Raw genomic sequence first — 16,071 nt, forward strand, 5'->3', positions numbered from 1 at the left:
TCTTTTTTTGACTTAAAAACCCCTTAAAAAGGTAAAAAAAAAAAAAAAAAAAAAAAAAAAATTTTCGGGAAAATACAAAATTTCAGCCCTTAAGCTGTTGTGCAACTACCCATGAAGCATTTCAAGATTCTCACAGCCACAGATTTGACTCCCAGAGACAGATGAATGGTGGGATTTGTAGTTTTACTATAGCTAGAAGCAGTTTGCCTACCTCTGGTCTCGAGGCTCAAATGAAGCAGATTTACTTACCCGATTCTCGTCCCCCGCCAGCTCCCTGTGGGCTGCTAGACCGGTCCCCGCAGTCTCTTCTCCCCTCGGCTCTGGCATTCTAAGGACCACTGGCATCATCATGCCTTTTGCAGGTCCATTGACTTGCATTAGACTTGACGCCGAGGAACAATCCATAGCCAGAAAAGGAGGGGGAGAGAGTTAAATGACGACCGATGCAGAAGTGAGGATCAGGTGAGTAAAACAGCTTTAGTTGCACCTCCTAGAAAAAAACAAGCACTTAATCATTGCAGTGCTGGGGTAGTCCCACTGCAAGGGTAAGTTTTTTTTTCTTTTCCTGGCATTCTTCTACCAGCAGCTTTCTAAAATAAAAAAAGCAGCTGCAGGTGCTCTACCCTCCACCATCCATTTTCTACAGACTCCCAAAATCCTGCCCAGCTTCCCTTCCAGGTTTAGTGACACCCAGCGTCATTCAAACCAATTCCAGGGTATCAAGGCTCCGCCCCATTTCCTGGACTCACAGAAGAAGGCTGCAGAAAACGGGCAAAACATCATTATACGCTGCTGCTCTACGTCCATGCTGAAGGGATATTAGGGTGAAGATGACCTGTGACCTCACAAGACTATTACATAAATTTAGTACATTTAAATTTTGTACAAAGATTGCAAGGTGCAGCAGTGAGCGATCTTTATTACAGGAGGGGGCTGAGACATGAGCGGTCTTTATTACAGGAGGGGGCTGAGACAAGACCAGACACCTTGCACAAGGAGAGAGAGCAGCAGTGACCGGTCTTTATTACAGGAGGGGGCGGAGACAAGACCAGTCACCTTGCACAAGGAGAGAGAGCAGCAGTGACCGGTCTTTATTACAGGAAGCTCCAAGTGTCACACTGGAGTACTGCACAGACCTGGGAGAAATACACAGAGCTCACCAAGATTCAAGGAAGAACACACATGACTTGTATTTCCGCTTTAAAGTATATGTAAACCCAAATCACTAAAAAAGGTTTTCACATGCTATAAAAAAAAAAAAATTGACAAAAACGTAACATTTCCCTTTAAAAAACATTCCTCTCCCAGGACTAAAACCAGGTCTTGGTCATTCATCACTTTGGACAGCAGAGGGCACCGTGTGCATCACAATGACTGCAGTGGCTGTGTATGTGATGCTGTAGCTACAGCAATCTCCTTCATTTCTGCACTGTGAAGAGTAAAAGCGCCCTATGACACATGGACGTACTGCGCCAGATAAACCATTTTTACAGGTAGAGACAATCAATGGTTGGCCTGTCATTATCTACGCCGTCTCTTTAGTTTTATTTCACAATCAGCACAGCAAGGGCCCGCGGCCCCTTCTCAGGCATAGAGCCATCAGAGAAATATGAAACATAATGGCAGGATGACCGATGGTGTCTCTTTAGTAATGGGATGTGCTGTCATTCACCTCTGTTGACGCACCAGCACGTACTTGACTCCTGTCCTTCAAGGATGACTTAACTGTGAAATTCTTGCGGCAATCGTGGAACGTACTGAAACCGCCAAGTGACGCAACGTCAAACCAACAGCGGAAAAATCTATAACTTAATGCTTTATAGAAGAACTCCGGGCTGTAGAAAAGTTAACTCTTGCAGTGGGGCTATCCTAATTTTTCTTTAGTACAGGGGTGGGCAACCCCCTACAAATCCCAACATGCCTCATGTAACGGTCAGTATTGCAATGCCTCATGGGACTTGTAATTCCACAACAGCTGGAGGTTCAGAGTTGCCCATTCTTGATCTAGGGGCTCAGGTAGGGAATACATTCTTACATGATCCTCCCTGGCTGCTTAACTTGTCCTTGCAGACTCTTATCCCCCCCCCTTTCCCCAGGCTCCAGCATCTAAAAAGGTGGACACACACTATGCAAATTTCGTGCAGTGGGTGCCGCTGTGGGCACCCTTTTAGCCGGCATGCCCTTGAACAGCTGATTGAAGAGACTGGTGAGAAAATTTTCAAACAAACAGAGCAAGTAGCCAATGAGCTGCTGGCTCTGTTAGGGTATTCTGACAGCGGGAGAAGACAGCGGGAGATTCCTCGTTCAGCGTTCATTAGCTTTAACGGAGGCATCGGTTCTATTTTTTTTTTGTTCAGCCCGCAGGTTGAACGAAAAAAATAAAACAGTGTACGAGTGTACGGCCAGCTTAAACCCCGCTGATGTCATTAAAGTGACATTAAACCCTCAGATTTTTTAACATAAAATACTGTAATGTGCGCCTTACTATAATCCATGGTGGTTTCCCTTCTCTTTGCTGCTCTTCCTTTTAAATCTGTATCTGTTCTCATGCTGGGCAGAACTTCTGTTTTGCAGCAGACTGCCTTGTCTCTGAAATGGATACATGGTGTCTGTGTGCAGGTTCACAACCTGAGCCAGCACTACAGGAAGGGGCACTCAGCTGCAAAGGGAAGTTCTCCCCCAGCATGTAAAGAGATACAGATTTAAAAGGAAGAGCAGCAAAGAGAAGGCAAACAACCATGGATTACAGTAAGGCACACATTACAGTATTGGTTTATGTTAAAAAATCTGAGGGTTTAATGTCACTTTAATTGTATTGCAGTCCATTCACTTGTATTAAACAGTCGTATGTTCCTTGGTGTCCTCACGCCAAAGAGGAGGGGGACAGAGGTAAGCAGTAATTTGTAGTTTCCAGATTGATAGAATGCTGCCATAAAAGACTGCAAATTTGGGTTAGCAAAAGCTGTAGCAGGACACCACAAATATTCATCTTTGTCTACGAATAGAAAGTCAAGGATTTGTTTTTCTGAAAGTCTTATTTTAACTTTTATTTTTACATTTCAATTGACCCATCCCAAATATGAAAGCGTTTACTTCTTGACCAGACACTCCATGACCGATGACTGACCAGATCTATATACTCAAGTAGACATGTGCGATTAGTTTCATTCCGAATCGAAATTCGGACGTATCCGAAATCACAGATATAACGAATGCAAACTAATCTGAATTTCCGATTCCGAAATTAGTTAGCGGTAGTCTGTACGAAATTTCGTTTGTTGGACGAAATTTCGTTACAGCAAAGTGACATGAGAAAAAAACATCTTTTTTCCGCCCTTACATGTCACTATGCAGCAACGAACAAACAAAACAAACGAAATTTCATACAGATTACTGCTAACGAATTTCGTCCGAATCCAAATTCCCAAACAAATTGACTTTTGAAACCGAATTCTGAAAAACGAAAAATAACGCAAAATCCGAATCAAAGCGAAACTAAACAAATGTTTTGCTGGTGCACATGTCTATACTCAAGTGGTAGCGGGATTACGTTTGAAGGAGGCAGGGGGAGCTTTCCATGACCTTCTAAAAAAATACCTCCAAATTTAGAGGTTACCACATCTCCTTAAAGAAGAACGCTGGGCAGAAGAAATCCTAGCCCTTCCTGTGGGTGAAGTGTTCGTTTTAGTCTAGGGTCACAAACAGCAAATATATAGTCACCCGAACCATGGCTGCTAGACCAGTCGTGGCATCTTCCGCTTCCCCTCCTCTCCGGCGATAGAATATCCCTTGGCATCCTCACGTCCTATACAGCGTACAGATTCTTAGAGCACAAGAGCGAAGGGGGAGAGAGGTTGCAGGGACCAGTGTAGCAGCCAGCTAGGTCGGCGTTCCGGGGGAGTACATCTTTGTTATTTGCTAGACAAGAATGAGCACTTAACCCTTGCAGTGCGGGGGTTAGCCCCATTGCAAGGGTTAAAAGGAGAACTATGTGGTAAGTGCTTTTCCCCATAGTTCTCCCCAGGGTCACGGGAGGACACAAACCAGCGTCCTCCCGTCACCCAAATCTCAGTAAACTGAGACCGCAGCAGCCGGAAAGGAATCCCGACATTACTGTCTGAATCCACCCAGCTGCGTGAGTGACAGCTGGCTCTGCCCATCTCCCCCACCCTATCCCCCGTCCGTTCCGCTAGTCAGCGCTGGAGGATCGGGGAGGGGGGGGAATCCCTGCAGGGAGCCATGACAGTCACGGCTCTCTGCAGGGACAGGATCGAGAAGTGAGCGAGCGACGGTATGCATTCGCTCACTTCCCGATCTATTGAGCCAATATGTGACAGTTTCATTGTTACACGTCGGCTGGAACTACGAGTGATTTTCACTCACCTCATAGTTCTCCTTTAAGCTTTCTCCTGCCCGGAGTTCTTCTTTCAGGATATTTTGTCTACTTTTTAAAGGATCCAACTGCCCAGAAGTGAGACTGTATCTATACATGGAGCTTGTTGTGCCAACGAAACCCTCAGGATAGGACAGGATACTCCCAGTCAGAATTCCTGGTTTTGTTTTAGACCTGATTTTAGCACGGTCGCAGTATTTGCTGGGTAACAAATGAAGAGACATTAAGCCCCACACTGCTTCCAATTCTGTAGGACAAAAAGCTTTATTGGACAAGTGGCAGAGACACTTCCTGGTTCCTTTCCGTTGGTGCATTCCTGTTATGACTTATCAAATGCAGATTCCATCTTTTAAAAAAAATAATAAATGTAATTTAAAGTGCAGTTATTACTTTTTTTTGTGCAAATGGAACCTGCAAAACGTTTAAAACGGTGATCATTGGATTGCGGGCGCAAAGCCCAGGCTCCTGCAGATTGTCCCTCCAGCCCCTATCAAGGTACGGACTTTGTTACTAGGCTGGAGGAAGTTATAGATGGACCTTTAAGTGCCATGGTGTCACTGCAATTGTAGTCCATTGAGATTTACAACTTCTTCCACCGCTGGGCAAGATGGGACTGGTCGTAATTTCATTCAGATGCTACAAATGGATCAGTGCACAAATGACACAGCTGCTGCTGTGTTGAATTCAAATATAGACAAGATGCTGCAGGGAGAAGAACTCCACAATACAGTAAAAAGGGGTGGTATGGGGTTGGTAGGCTGCAGTCTTTGACTATGGTTTAGGTTATACCCTAGATATGGGTGTATAATGGAACATGGTCTGAAAGGTAGAAGTAGCCTTAAATGCAGAGTTCTTTAGAATAAACCCAATAACTAAGTCCAAGTAGGGGCAAAACACATCAGAGGAGAGGATCGGTGGGCTGTCTCTGCCACTTGCACAATAAAGTATGCAAGATTGGAAGGGGTGCAAAGCTCTACATCGTGTGTGTGTGTGTGTGGTTTCAAGGGGAAGTGACACGTTCTGGAGTTTAGATGGCACCTGTGTCCAAAGTGCGGCCTGGGGCCTCTGAGCAATGACTTCACATTGATTTTGCTGGATAAGAGTTGCTTACTGTTTGGTTTCACCTATTACCTGGAATTCCTCTTTAGATGAGAACCTAGGAATGAATAAGGTTGAAGGTCGAGGTTCTCCGATACAGTGCAAGTTAAGAATAGAGGTTTGCCTAATCAGACCATTCTGAGCTGGGTTCAGCCTGCAGTGTGTGTACAGAACACTGAACTGACTGCCCCAGAGCAGGAGGAATGCTGTAGGCAGCAACAAACCATACTACACCCATCAGGTGTCCCTTTTGGAGCTGAACGTTTGACATGGCCTCCACTGAAAGGCAAGATAATTAAATAGTCTTCCACTGTAACCACTTTAATAGAATGACATTATACATTTTGTTATTCCAAGAGAACGCTTGTATACTACATATCCATATAATAAAATCTCTCCATCTGCCAAGGTCAGATCTGTCTACAGCCATGGCACTAACTTTTGTCCTTCATTTTACCGATAGCTCAAGATAGTGAGCTACGGAATGTGCACCGCAGCAACAAAATTCTGGCTGCCCTGACAATGGCTGCCCTTCCTGGCATTCCAACATGGTGAAAACAATTATCGGTTTCCTCCCATAATCCTCTGCCTAGAGGAACAGGAGTGCCGAAATCACCCAGTGCCTGCAGCCTAGCTTAAAAGATCCTGTTGCTCCTTGTTCCCCATGCTTCCTTCAGATGTCTAAGGATCTTGTGCTTACCAAAGTCATCCACAGGAAAAGCAATTTCTCAGTGTGAGCTGGTAAAAGGGAAGTAGACTTCCTAGACCCGCCATTCTATGCTGGTGATGTGACCAGGAACCTAAGCATTTGGTCATGTAATCTCAGCTAAAAAGGTAAGATCAGGGTTCTAATAGGGTCAAAAGAGATCATATGGCTAAATGCCTAGGCTTTTTGTCATGTAATCCCAGCTAAAGACGAGGATCAGGGTTCTGATTGGGTCAGTTGAGATCATAACTAATTGCCTAGGCATTTGGGTTGTATAGTCCGCCAGTAAAGGAACCTAGAGCAGCATTTTTTTTCTAGGAAAAGCACTTCAGCCTATTGTTCCCTATTTATCCTCTCCGGCCAGACTGTAAACACAACTTTATGCTAATTTTTTAATTTAGCTCCACTTTAAAGAACTGTGCTGTACAACACAACCACCTCCAAAGTCTCATACTTGCCCATCTTAGATCCTGGCAGGTCCACAGGAACTGGACATTCACAAAGTTTCAAGAATTGGCTGTTCAGTTCACCATGGGTAATATGTGACTATATGGGGGGTCAATTAAAGGATAAGTTTACAAAAGTAAAGCTATCCTTTAAATGTAAATTGGTTGTATTGTATAAAAACCTGGCAATGTTGAAAACTTGCTGCTGCGTATACATTATTTCAGTGTAATTAAACACTATTTATACAGCTTGGGTGTAGTTGGATTATACAGCTTGGGTGTAGTTGGATTAATGCTTCATTTCAACACTCTCTAGCCATCATTTCACCCTTGACAAGCTCTAGAACATGATTCCTTGTGCAATGCTGTACTGCCAGTTTTCATACAAGCCTCCACATGCAGACACAGCCTGGATAGAGCGTGCAACATTCCGAGTATGTGCCATCACGTGCCGATCAAGATCGCTGAAGAATTTGTATTCCAACACTGGCAGTGGCAGCCTAACTGACTACAATTACCCTCATGGTTAATTTATACAAAAGTTATTTTGTGAACCCTACCTGCAGTATTGAGCAGCCAACTAAATTAAGTGTGACTCATTCCTTTTACTTTTAAATAATGATTGATTCATATATCCATTAGGTACAGGGGATCAGGAAGACCCACTTAGGGAGGGGTTGAGAGGGTATTTTATGTACTGCTACTGGGTGATATATGTTACCAGTACTGGCTGCCAGGTAAATCTAATGCTGTAGCTGACAGAATCCTAGCTACACTCACAATTCACATATTTTATGAGTTTTGAGTCTCCACTGGCTGGACAGAGTGCCCAGGTGGTTTTTCTACCCCAGAAACCATGTGGACTACTGCTCTTACTACAGCAGTGGGATCTTTTTCTAAAGCCAGCCACACACCAGTTATGTTTTCTCAAAATCTGACAAGTTTGTTTAAAAGAATTTACCAATTACTATGCAGATAGGTTGTCATTAGTCAGAGGGCACTAGTAGTGGAAGAAAAATAATTTTACAGATAAGTGATTCGTGGCTGATTTATAAAACGGGAGTGAATTCTGTATAGACTGAGCACTGCATTCTGGGAGGAGGCCATACCCACAAATGCTGGTGAATTAGCAACAGCACTGCACTTACCCCAGTGTCCGCTGCACATCATTGCTCTGGACTGGCTTCCTGAAACAGAGACACTTGTGGACCATGGTAAGCTATACGTGTTGGCAAGGCCACTTGTAATCTCCATGAGTAACCCACGTGAGAGGGTGAAAACACAGGAACACAAGTGGAAAGCAGGGACAAAAACATAGTCACCCCATAGCAGCAAAAGAACCTTTATGGCAAGATCACCAGGTAGGTTAATGGAAAATGTTCATCTTGTAGACTTGTAATGTGTAGATCAATTATACTGTATATGATTTTACTGATTGGGTTTACTTATAGTTTAAATAGTGAATGTTTATAGAGGTCTATACATAAGACCAGGAAGAGGGAGACCTGAGAACTGACTCAGAAACATGGAGGCATCTCCCCACCGATCCCCGGAAGAATGGAGGCATCTCCCCACGACTCCCAGGAGCTTGTAGATTTGTAATGTGTAGATCAATTATACAGTATATGATTTTACTGATTGGGTTTACTTATAGTTTAAATAGTGAATGTTTAAGAGGTCTATACATAAGACCACAAAGAGGGAGACCCGAGAACTGACTCAACAGGGAGCTCTTTTTATAGGTCAAGACAACAGTCACACCTTATAGCAGCATATGGGAACATGGAGCTCTTGGCTTATCTTAACTGCCTGTCATGTTTCCATCCATAAGAGAAGCAAAAAGCAATATCCATTTCTCACTCCACCGTGTCCTGTGTATGCTGAAAGCTCTAGAGGCATTTTCCAGGACACTCAGCATAAAAAACAGGAGATACTGTAGCAAAAAGATAAATAGCAAATATACTCATACAGTAAAATAAAAAAGGAGCTTCTGACTTTGTGCAAAGCGATACAAGGAAGGGGAGGACAGAGCTAGATAATTCTGGATGTCCTCCAGCCAAGAAATGTGGCCGGCTCGAGCCGACTTGCTGCAGATTCTAAATCAACAACGAGAGAAGCTCACATTGTGCAGCGAAATCAGAGCAAGCAATTTAAATTCAAAAGAGTAACCTGTACAACTATGATAGTCTGAAACGGAGGATGGACTGCGGCTTTAAAAAGGACATGTCGAGATTAACTTGATTGCCAATTTTGGAGATTTATATAACATTTTGATAACATTAAAAAGTTCATAGTATGAACGCTAGAACAATTTATGCAAATTTGTAAAATCATTTTTCATGGTTTTATGTCAGGCAAGTATGCATATGTCAGTATTGGACACGAATATTTAATATATACAATTCTAGCCAGATGGTGGCAAGCTAGGTTACTTTTCTCATTTACCGGTCTGTCCTTAGCTGCTCCACTGAAAAAGACCATTTACAGAGCTCAATTTAGAGGAGCAACTCATTCCCTTGCTCTTGTAGGGCCATACAGAAATTCACTGAGAGAGAATGTCTTCTAAAGACAAAGTTTTATGGATGCATATCACAGTTATGTGTGTGCGCATTATCATGCAGCAACATGTATCTGATAGGCAAGAGAAGCTGCCACACGTTTCTATTGGCACAGTGCTATGATAGGCACCCACACTGGCCATTAGGAATGACCAGGAGGCAGGAAGAAAGGGGCTTGGACACAATCATGAAGTTCCAGAACACTGCCTGTCAGAAGGTCCAGCAAATTGACCCTACCTGTGGTTCTTTGAAGGCTGCTGCAAGTACATTAGGAGCTGGCTTCTCTAGGTGCCTACATGTTAACTACGCAACATTTTTTTTTGTTATTCGTGTGTTGGCAAGAGTCACTTTAAAGGACGGACAACTTCAGAGGATGAAAAGCAGCCAGAAACGTGACAGCACAGTTGGGGAAAGACTAGGAAGCAGTGTTGTCATCTCTTTCCTCACGTGTGTCATCTGGCAGTAGCAGCGAGAACATTGCTAAGTAATCATTACGGACGAGTTGAAAGGATGATATTCTACTCACGCCCTGAGGTGTAACTGGTTAACAATACTTATGTAAAAATAGACGACTTTAGAAGAGCTTGCTTCTAAACGCAGAGTAAAGATATTTTTGTTGCTCATCAATGTATAATTCTTTTGTGTGGGCGCATATAGGATTGGTCATACCAGTTTCCCAGGTTGACATTTGCTTACCTGTCGTCATTACCCCGAGGACTTGTCACTTCCTGCGGGACGACCCCAGTCTCATCCATGCTTAGGTGCCGTTTCCGTTTGCTGCGTACGCTCAAGCAGATTGCCACCAAAAGAAGTGCAATACCTGAACCCACCAAGACGTAGGCCACAGAGAAAGTCTTACTCTTGAGATTGATTTCCCCATGGTTCTCCGGCTTGCTGCTATTCCCTTGAGCTGGGCCAGGTTTGTCATTGCTGCCAAATCCTGGGACCAAGTTCCATACGGCCATCACTACGCCAAGCACCAACAGTCCTACTCCGATGGCAGTGAGGGCATAATAGGATCCACTAGACTTTGATTGGGCCATGATTATGTATATATCCAACCACAAGGTATCTTCTGTGTTCTTCTGGCCTTGGTTTACATGTTTCACAGCGCAAAGGAGGAGATGTCTTCTACCTGCTGTTTAGGCCCATCATCAAGAGCTGGAAAAGAAAAAAAAAAAAAAGTCAATTCTCATCCGGGGAAATGTATTGAATATTCTGTTTTAATGACAGATGTGTAACACAAAAAGAAATGCGATAACCTTTTTAAAAATTGAGTTTTAGTTTGTAAAGCTTGGGTGCTGTCAAATATGTAAATTAGCTTATCTCCTAAATAAATACCTGATTTCTTTGCGTCTGCGCCAACTAAAATTGACTGATCACCAGAAATCAAAAGGAAGTCTCCAAGAAGAAAGAATTATGTCTCCACACAGAACTTAAGCACAACTTTTTATTCAATTTTGGATAGAGCGTGGAAGAGTTAGAACCTTGGTCATATTTTTTCAAGCAAAATGTGGAATAATTAGAACTTCTGATAATGTTTTATCACTGTTTGCACCTTCCTTTTCCAGTAGCAATGCCCATGCTGCCTGCTGATTGGAGAGCAGTAGTTGTGACTGCGTAGGAGTCAGGTAGTAAAGTATATGACCAGCACAACATGGTCAAATCTTCAGAAAGTGATCATTTTATTGATGCACACACATAGTCACATCGCACTGTTTCAGGGCCACTCGGGATCCCTTTGTCAGGCATGTCTGATGAAGGGACCCTGAGTGGCCCCGAAACATTGCGATGCGACAAGATGTGTGCGCATCAATAAAATGATCACTTTCTGAAGATTTGACCATGGTGTGCTGGTGATGTACTTTACTATCTGAATCTGAAGCGGCGCCATCCAGTCACTACAGCACCCACCGCAAGGGACATACCAGTAAGGGGTGCGGTAGGATTCTCCTGTACCCTGCGTAGGAGTGTTGGACCGCTGAAAAACAGTGGCAATTAGCTTTACCCATGGAGAATCGAGCATTTTTTCTTGCTCAGCCTCGGGACTGAACAAGAAAAAAAAAAAAAACCCCCGATTAGCCAACGTAAGACATTTGAATACAGAAGTTTGTATGCACTCTCAGTTATCAAATGTTCAAAAATAAAGCTACAATTGGGCTTTATCCATAACTAAAAAAAATACATTTTGTCTGGAATTGGGCTTTCATTTTTCTACATGTGACTGATACAGGACATAGGAAATCCATAAACACTAATTTTTCCAAAATTAGATTTTTCTTACCACTTTACATTGATGCCTAGGAGGAGAGTTATTCCTGAAGCAGGGTCTTTACTATACTCTGCTTAGAGGGAGAGTTCTTTAAAGGAAATGCGTAGTGCTTTTGCATATACTTTATTCTGGCCAATATTTTTAAATTTCTTCTAAAAGTTAGGCATATATGGATATGTGCAGGACTGCTAACTACCTGACAATAACATTTCTCTGAGTCTCTGTAAGATCTTTTTAAAGCTCAGGTTAGCCCCACATTCAGATCCAATGCCCACTTTTACAGGACACTATTGTTCTAGAGGTTAATGTACTTCTTCCACCATATCACCTTTGACCAAGAAAGTTACGGCAGTGTAAAATGGCGAGTGTGTGGTCTGTTAAATAAGAATGACATAAGAAAAGTTGTGGGGTTCTCACACTGTGCCTCATCACAGGAGGTGAAGTGTTAAAACCATTTTCACAAACACAACGAAACTACTTTGTTTTCAAAGAGTCACCAGTGCCCAAAGCTGCAATGTTGACTCATGGTAACAGCTATCGGTATGACATTGTCCTAGTGTTTCCTGGGTGTACACAACATTTGCATATTATCTTTAAATACTTTTTTTCAGATTGCACACTGTGTTGATGCTTTAAACAATGGTAGAGCGTCAATGAAAAATAATGAGGTCACCCGCCTCCCGGCCAAAAAGGAAACAAACCCAAACAATTCGTAAAATTCACAAATATTAAAATTTCAAGGGAAGAGAAATCCCGATAAACTGGCTGACGGCTGTGCCGAGCTATGACACAATAAAGAGTTTTTCCATATGTCAGGAGTTGCCCGTTACCCCTTGCAAACATTTTCTAACTTGTTTGGAAATCTCGCCAAGCAGAACTCATGCTTTCCTCATCTATGGAAGAGACAAGTACTAAACATGCATGCATGCATTCCTCTTGTTAATGTATCAAACTGCAGAGATGATCCCAACAGGTTTGTAAATGGGCAGCTGTAACCGCTGGTTATTTTAACCAAGACCTTAGGGTTTCGTTTTTGATAGAATTGTTTGCATTCAACACCATTGGGAACGGTCTGCGATTCTATTTTTATATGCACTAAACAGTTAGATTTTGAGGACAAGCTTTTGGGCGTTCTGCCACCCCCCTTCATCCTGGTCCAAGCAATACGGATACAAAAAAGGTTTACAAAATGTTAAAAAAGAAAAAACCCCACTAATTCTACTACGACCACCTGGGATAGCATTCATTATCTGTGCCAAATAGTAACCATGTCTCATTGACAAAGCCATTCATTTAAACAAAAAAAAAAAAAAAAAGGAACTTGTCTCTCTAAGGGTGCCCACACACCTTACGATAATCGACAGAAACCCCGCGATCGTACGATTATCGTAACATGCAGAATCCACCGGATTATCACACTTGCACTATTACGGGGGCCATGCAATATGAAACCGTGTGGCCCCCGAAATACAATGGTGTGAGCAATGCACATTGGAGCGCATTACATTCCCTTTATAGAGCGGCTCCGCGCATATCCGAACAGCTGCTCAGGTGTGGATGGAGCCGAAAAGAGCTGTATTTTTTTTTTTTACAGCCGTGCGCTCTCATCCCATTGCAGAACTGACCTCAGGTTAATATTACTGGTTAGGAAAAAGGGGCCAGGCCTAGACAGTCAGCTGCTGACAGACAAACTACTAGCTTGTTTATCACTGGTGGCAACAATGACACCAGGATCAACGGGCATGTTTGCGAGTTTGTGGAGGAAGGCCAAGGCTAAGGGCAAACAGTGTACGGTCATATATAAACTCTTAATGTTGCACAGCATTTTAAAATTTTAAAAAGAAGTATAGTTTTTCCCTTAAAAAAAATTATTCCACCTTTTGCAAAAAAAAATGCAGGCTTATTCATTAAAAAAAAAAAAAAAAAAGTGTATTTAATATACTTTCGCATAGGAGCCAGTAAAGCATTGCAACCAACATCAGTAGATCATGTGTGCAATGCTTTGGCTCCTGCAGACTGTTACCCCCATGCATGTGCATACAGAGGTATGGGGGAGTTGGGTCTGCTATCTTCTGCAATATTAATGGGGAAAAGCAATAACAAACAACAACAACAAAAAAAAGAGAGTTACGCACTTGTTAAACTGGACTTTCTGCCATGATTACAGAAAAGACATAAGCCGTTACTACTCTGTAGTAATTGCTCTAATCCCATGAAACAATGCCGCTCTCATCACTAGGTATTACAAGGATATTATAGCACAAAGACCATTATGTATTGCAAAGAACTTCTTCGGATGCTAACAATGCAGAGTGGCTGGTGACACATTATAAAGCCATCTTTCATGGAACTTTAACAGGAAAACGCAGGTCAAACCACAATATAATTTCATTCTGAGCCTGATGAAGGGGACCCCTGGAGGCCCTGAAAGCGCTTGCAATTTGTAATGGCAACTGGTCATTAAAACAGACTTTTGGTGATCACTAAAACTGGTGCACTGATGACATCTTTGAAATTTGTATGGTATTCCCAGCGCCGTCACTGCGAGCACCCGCCTGTATACATTGATCCGGTAAGGAGTACAGCGAGAGATACAACCTATAACAAACCACAATATTAGGACACAACGTTCTCTGTAGTTAAGGTAGTTTTACCCTAAAAGTCAAGGCAAATAGTCTATAAATCTGATGCAAAGTAAACAAACTATATGCACTTGCAGGTCAATAAGGGTGCTGATATTTAGTTTTTTTTTAATTCAGGCAGCTATACCGCTGACATTAAAAGTGACACTAAACTCAGGAGTTAAGGTACTTTAATGAATTTTTAAGATTAACTATTAACAAAAATGCATCTTATTTGTGTATCACTCGGCTGTAGATCCTCAAATCATCTCTGAATTGGTGCTGACACTGTCCCTCCTTCTGGAGGGTGGCTACTTTTGTTCCCCATGGTCCCTGTGTGTGTTGTAAAGTAGTCACCGCTCCAAGCTCACTCCTGTGATGGACTACAATCTGACGTTTAGTTTCCTAATTGGTATTGAGATTGAAGTCCATCATGGGAGTGAGCTTGGAGGGGTGACTACTTTACAACACACACAGGGACCATGGGGAACAAAAGTAGCCACCCTCCAGAAGGAAGGACAGTGTCAGCACCAATTCAGAGATGATTTGAGGATCTACAGTCGAGTGATACACAAAGATACATTTGGTTGTTAGGGTACTTGAATGGATTTTAAGATTTAAAAAGAGAACTTTGGGGTGTTTTTCCACATAGTTCTCTTTAGGGTCATGGGAGGGCATATGCTAACCTACTCCCATGACGCAAAGCTCAGTATAGGCGCAGGCTATTGCCCGCTATATACTGAGAGAGCCGCAGCCAGCTGTACCTGCAGCCACCAATAATCCACCCTTCAAATTAAATTTGAGGGCTGGGTTCGTTGTTGGATCAAATCTTGATAGAACCTGCTGAGTTCCACCCTGCCAATGGATCGTGGCTGGGTGTAACTGAACCAAAGAATACTAAAATAAATGTATGGGGAGTTGGCCTCCATAGTTATAACTGTGTATAGATATGTGAATAAATATAACACTGATGAAAGAGAGATAAGGGACGCAGAGCAAACAGGCAAGAGAGAAAGAGAGGAGCAAGCGAGCGAGCGACAAAGAGGGCGAGAGAGAAAGTGGAGCGTGGCAGAAACACCAGTGCAGTTTGTTTAAGCAACTTTTTTTTTTAAGCTACTTTGTCCTAATACCTTGTAAATATCTTATTTGTCTTGATACCTTGTAAATACTTAATATCAGCCTTGGCATTAGCCTACTGTAATCCCCTACACAGCAGCACTATGGGAGAGGGAGGGACAAGTACATGAGATATTCAGACCGCAGTTCTACTTTCCACCTTCCGAAGTACATTAATAATACATACTCACCTTGGAGCTTCCTGATGACCGACCACTGCTGATCTCTCTCCTTGTGCAGGGTGACTGGTCTTGTCTCCGCCCCCTCTAAGTAGTTTTCTACAGGCAGCCTGTAGTGGGTGAGGTTGGGTCCCTCCCGCAGCTCTGCTTTGGTGCACATACTCAGAGGCTTCACCTCTGTGTGTTGCTTAAAAATAGATACTAGACATGTAAATTTAATTTCAAATGGATATTCGTACAAATTGCATTAAAAATTCAGACATTCAGATGCATCCAAATTTCCGACTTTGCGCGCATCTGAATGCAAACGAATCCAAATGTTGCTTTAATGAACATTCTGCTCTGTCCGAATTGCGTTCAAAACAAAACAAAAAAACAAAAAAAAAACAAAAAAAATCGGACTTGTGGCCCGGCCGTTCACTGGCCAATCAGATTTTTTTTTGGCTGTTGGAGGTTGCATAGCAGGCACGGTCATGTGACTTCCTGTTGTGGACCTTTCGAAATGAACATTCGGTCGATACGAAACCGAAAATAACCAAAAGAAATAAAAAAATCAGAATTGATCAGAAACTAAAATACATTTCTTGTGGGGTTACATGTCTCATAGACACAAAGTGCATATTGATGCCATATGCCACTCCAAATAACCCATTTGCCTTTATGTGAAAATATATGTTGGGGG

At 42.6% G+C, this 16,071-nt stretch overlaps 1 protein-coding gene across 2 annotated transcripts in view; it reads right to left on the minus strand.

Annotated features, from left to right (window-relative positions):
• The window catches only part of TMEM51 (transmembrane protein 51), a 38,904-nt gene that overhangs the window by 1,533 nt on the left and 21,300 nt on the right, over nucleotides 1-16,071 (minus strand). For both annotated transcript variants that reach the window (XM_018552649.1, XM_018552650.1), the window contains exon 2: nucleotides 9,898-10,362. In XM_018552649.1, the coding sequence (XP_018408151.1) occupies nucleotides 9,898-10,244 (347 nt within the window). In that variant the 5' untranslated portion in view covers nucleotides 10,245-10,362. The remainder of the gene's footprint in view (nucleotides 1-9,897; nucleotides 10,363-16,071) is intronic.

The sequence above is a fragment of the Nanorana parkeri genome, unplaced genomic scaffold (genome assembly GCF_000935625.1).
Source record: "Nanorana parkeri isolate BGI_ZX_2015 unplaced genomic scaffold, ASM93562v1 scaffold94, whole genome shotgun sequence".
Taxonomy (NCBI): Eukaryota; Metazoa; Chordata; class Amphibia; order Anura; family Dicroglossidae; genus Nanorana; species Nanorana parkeri.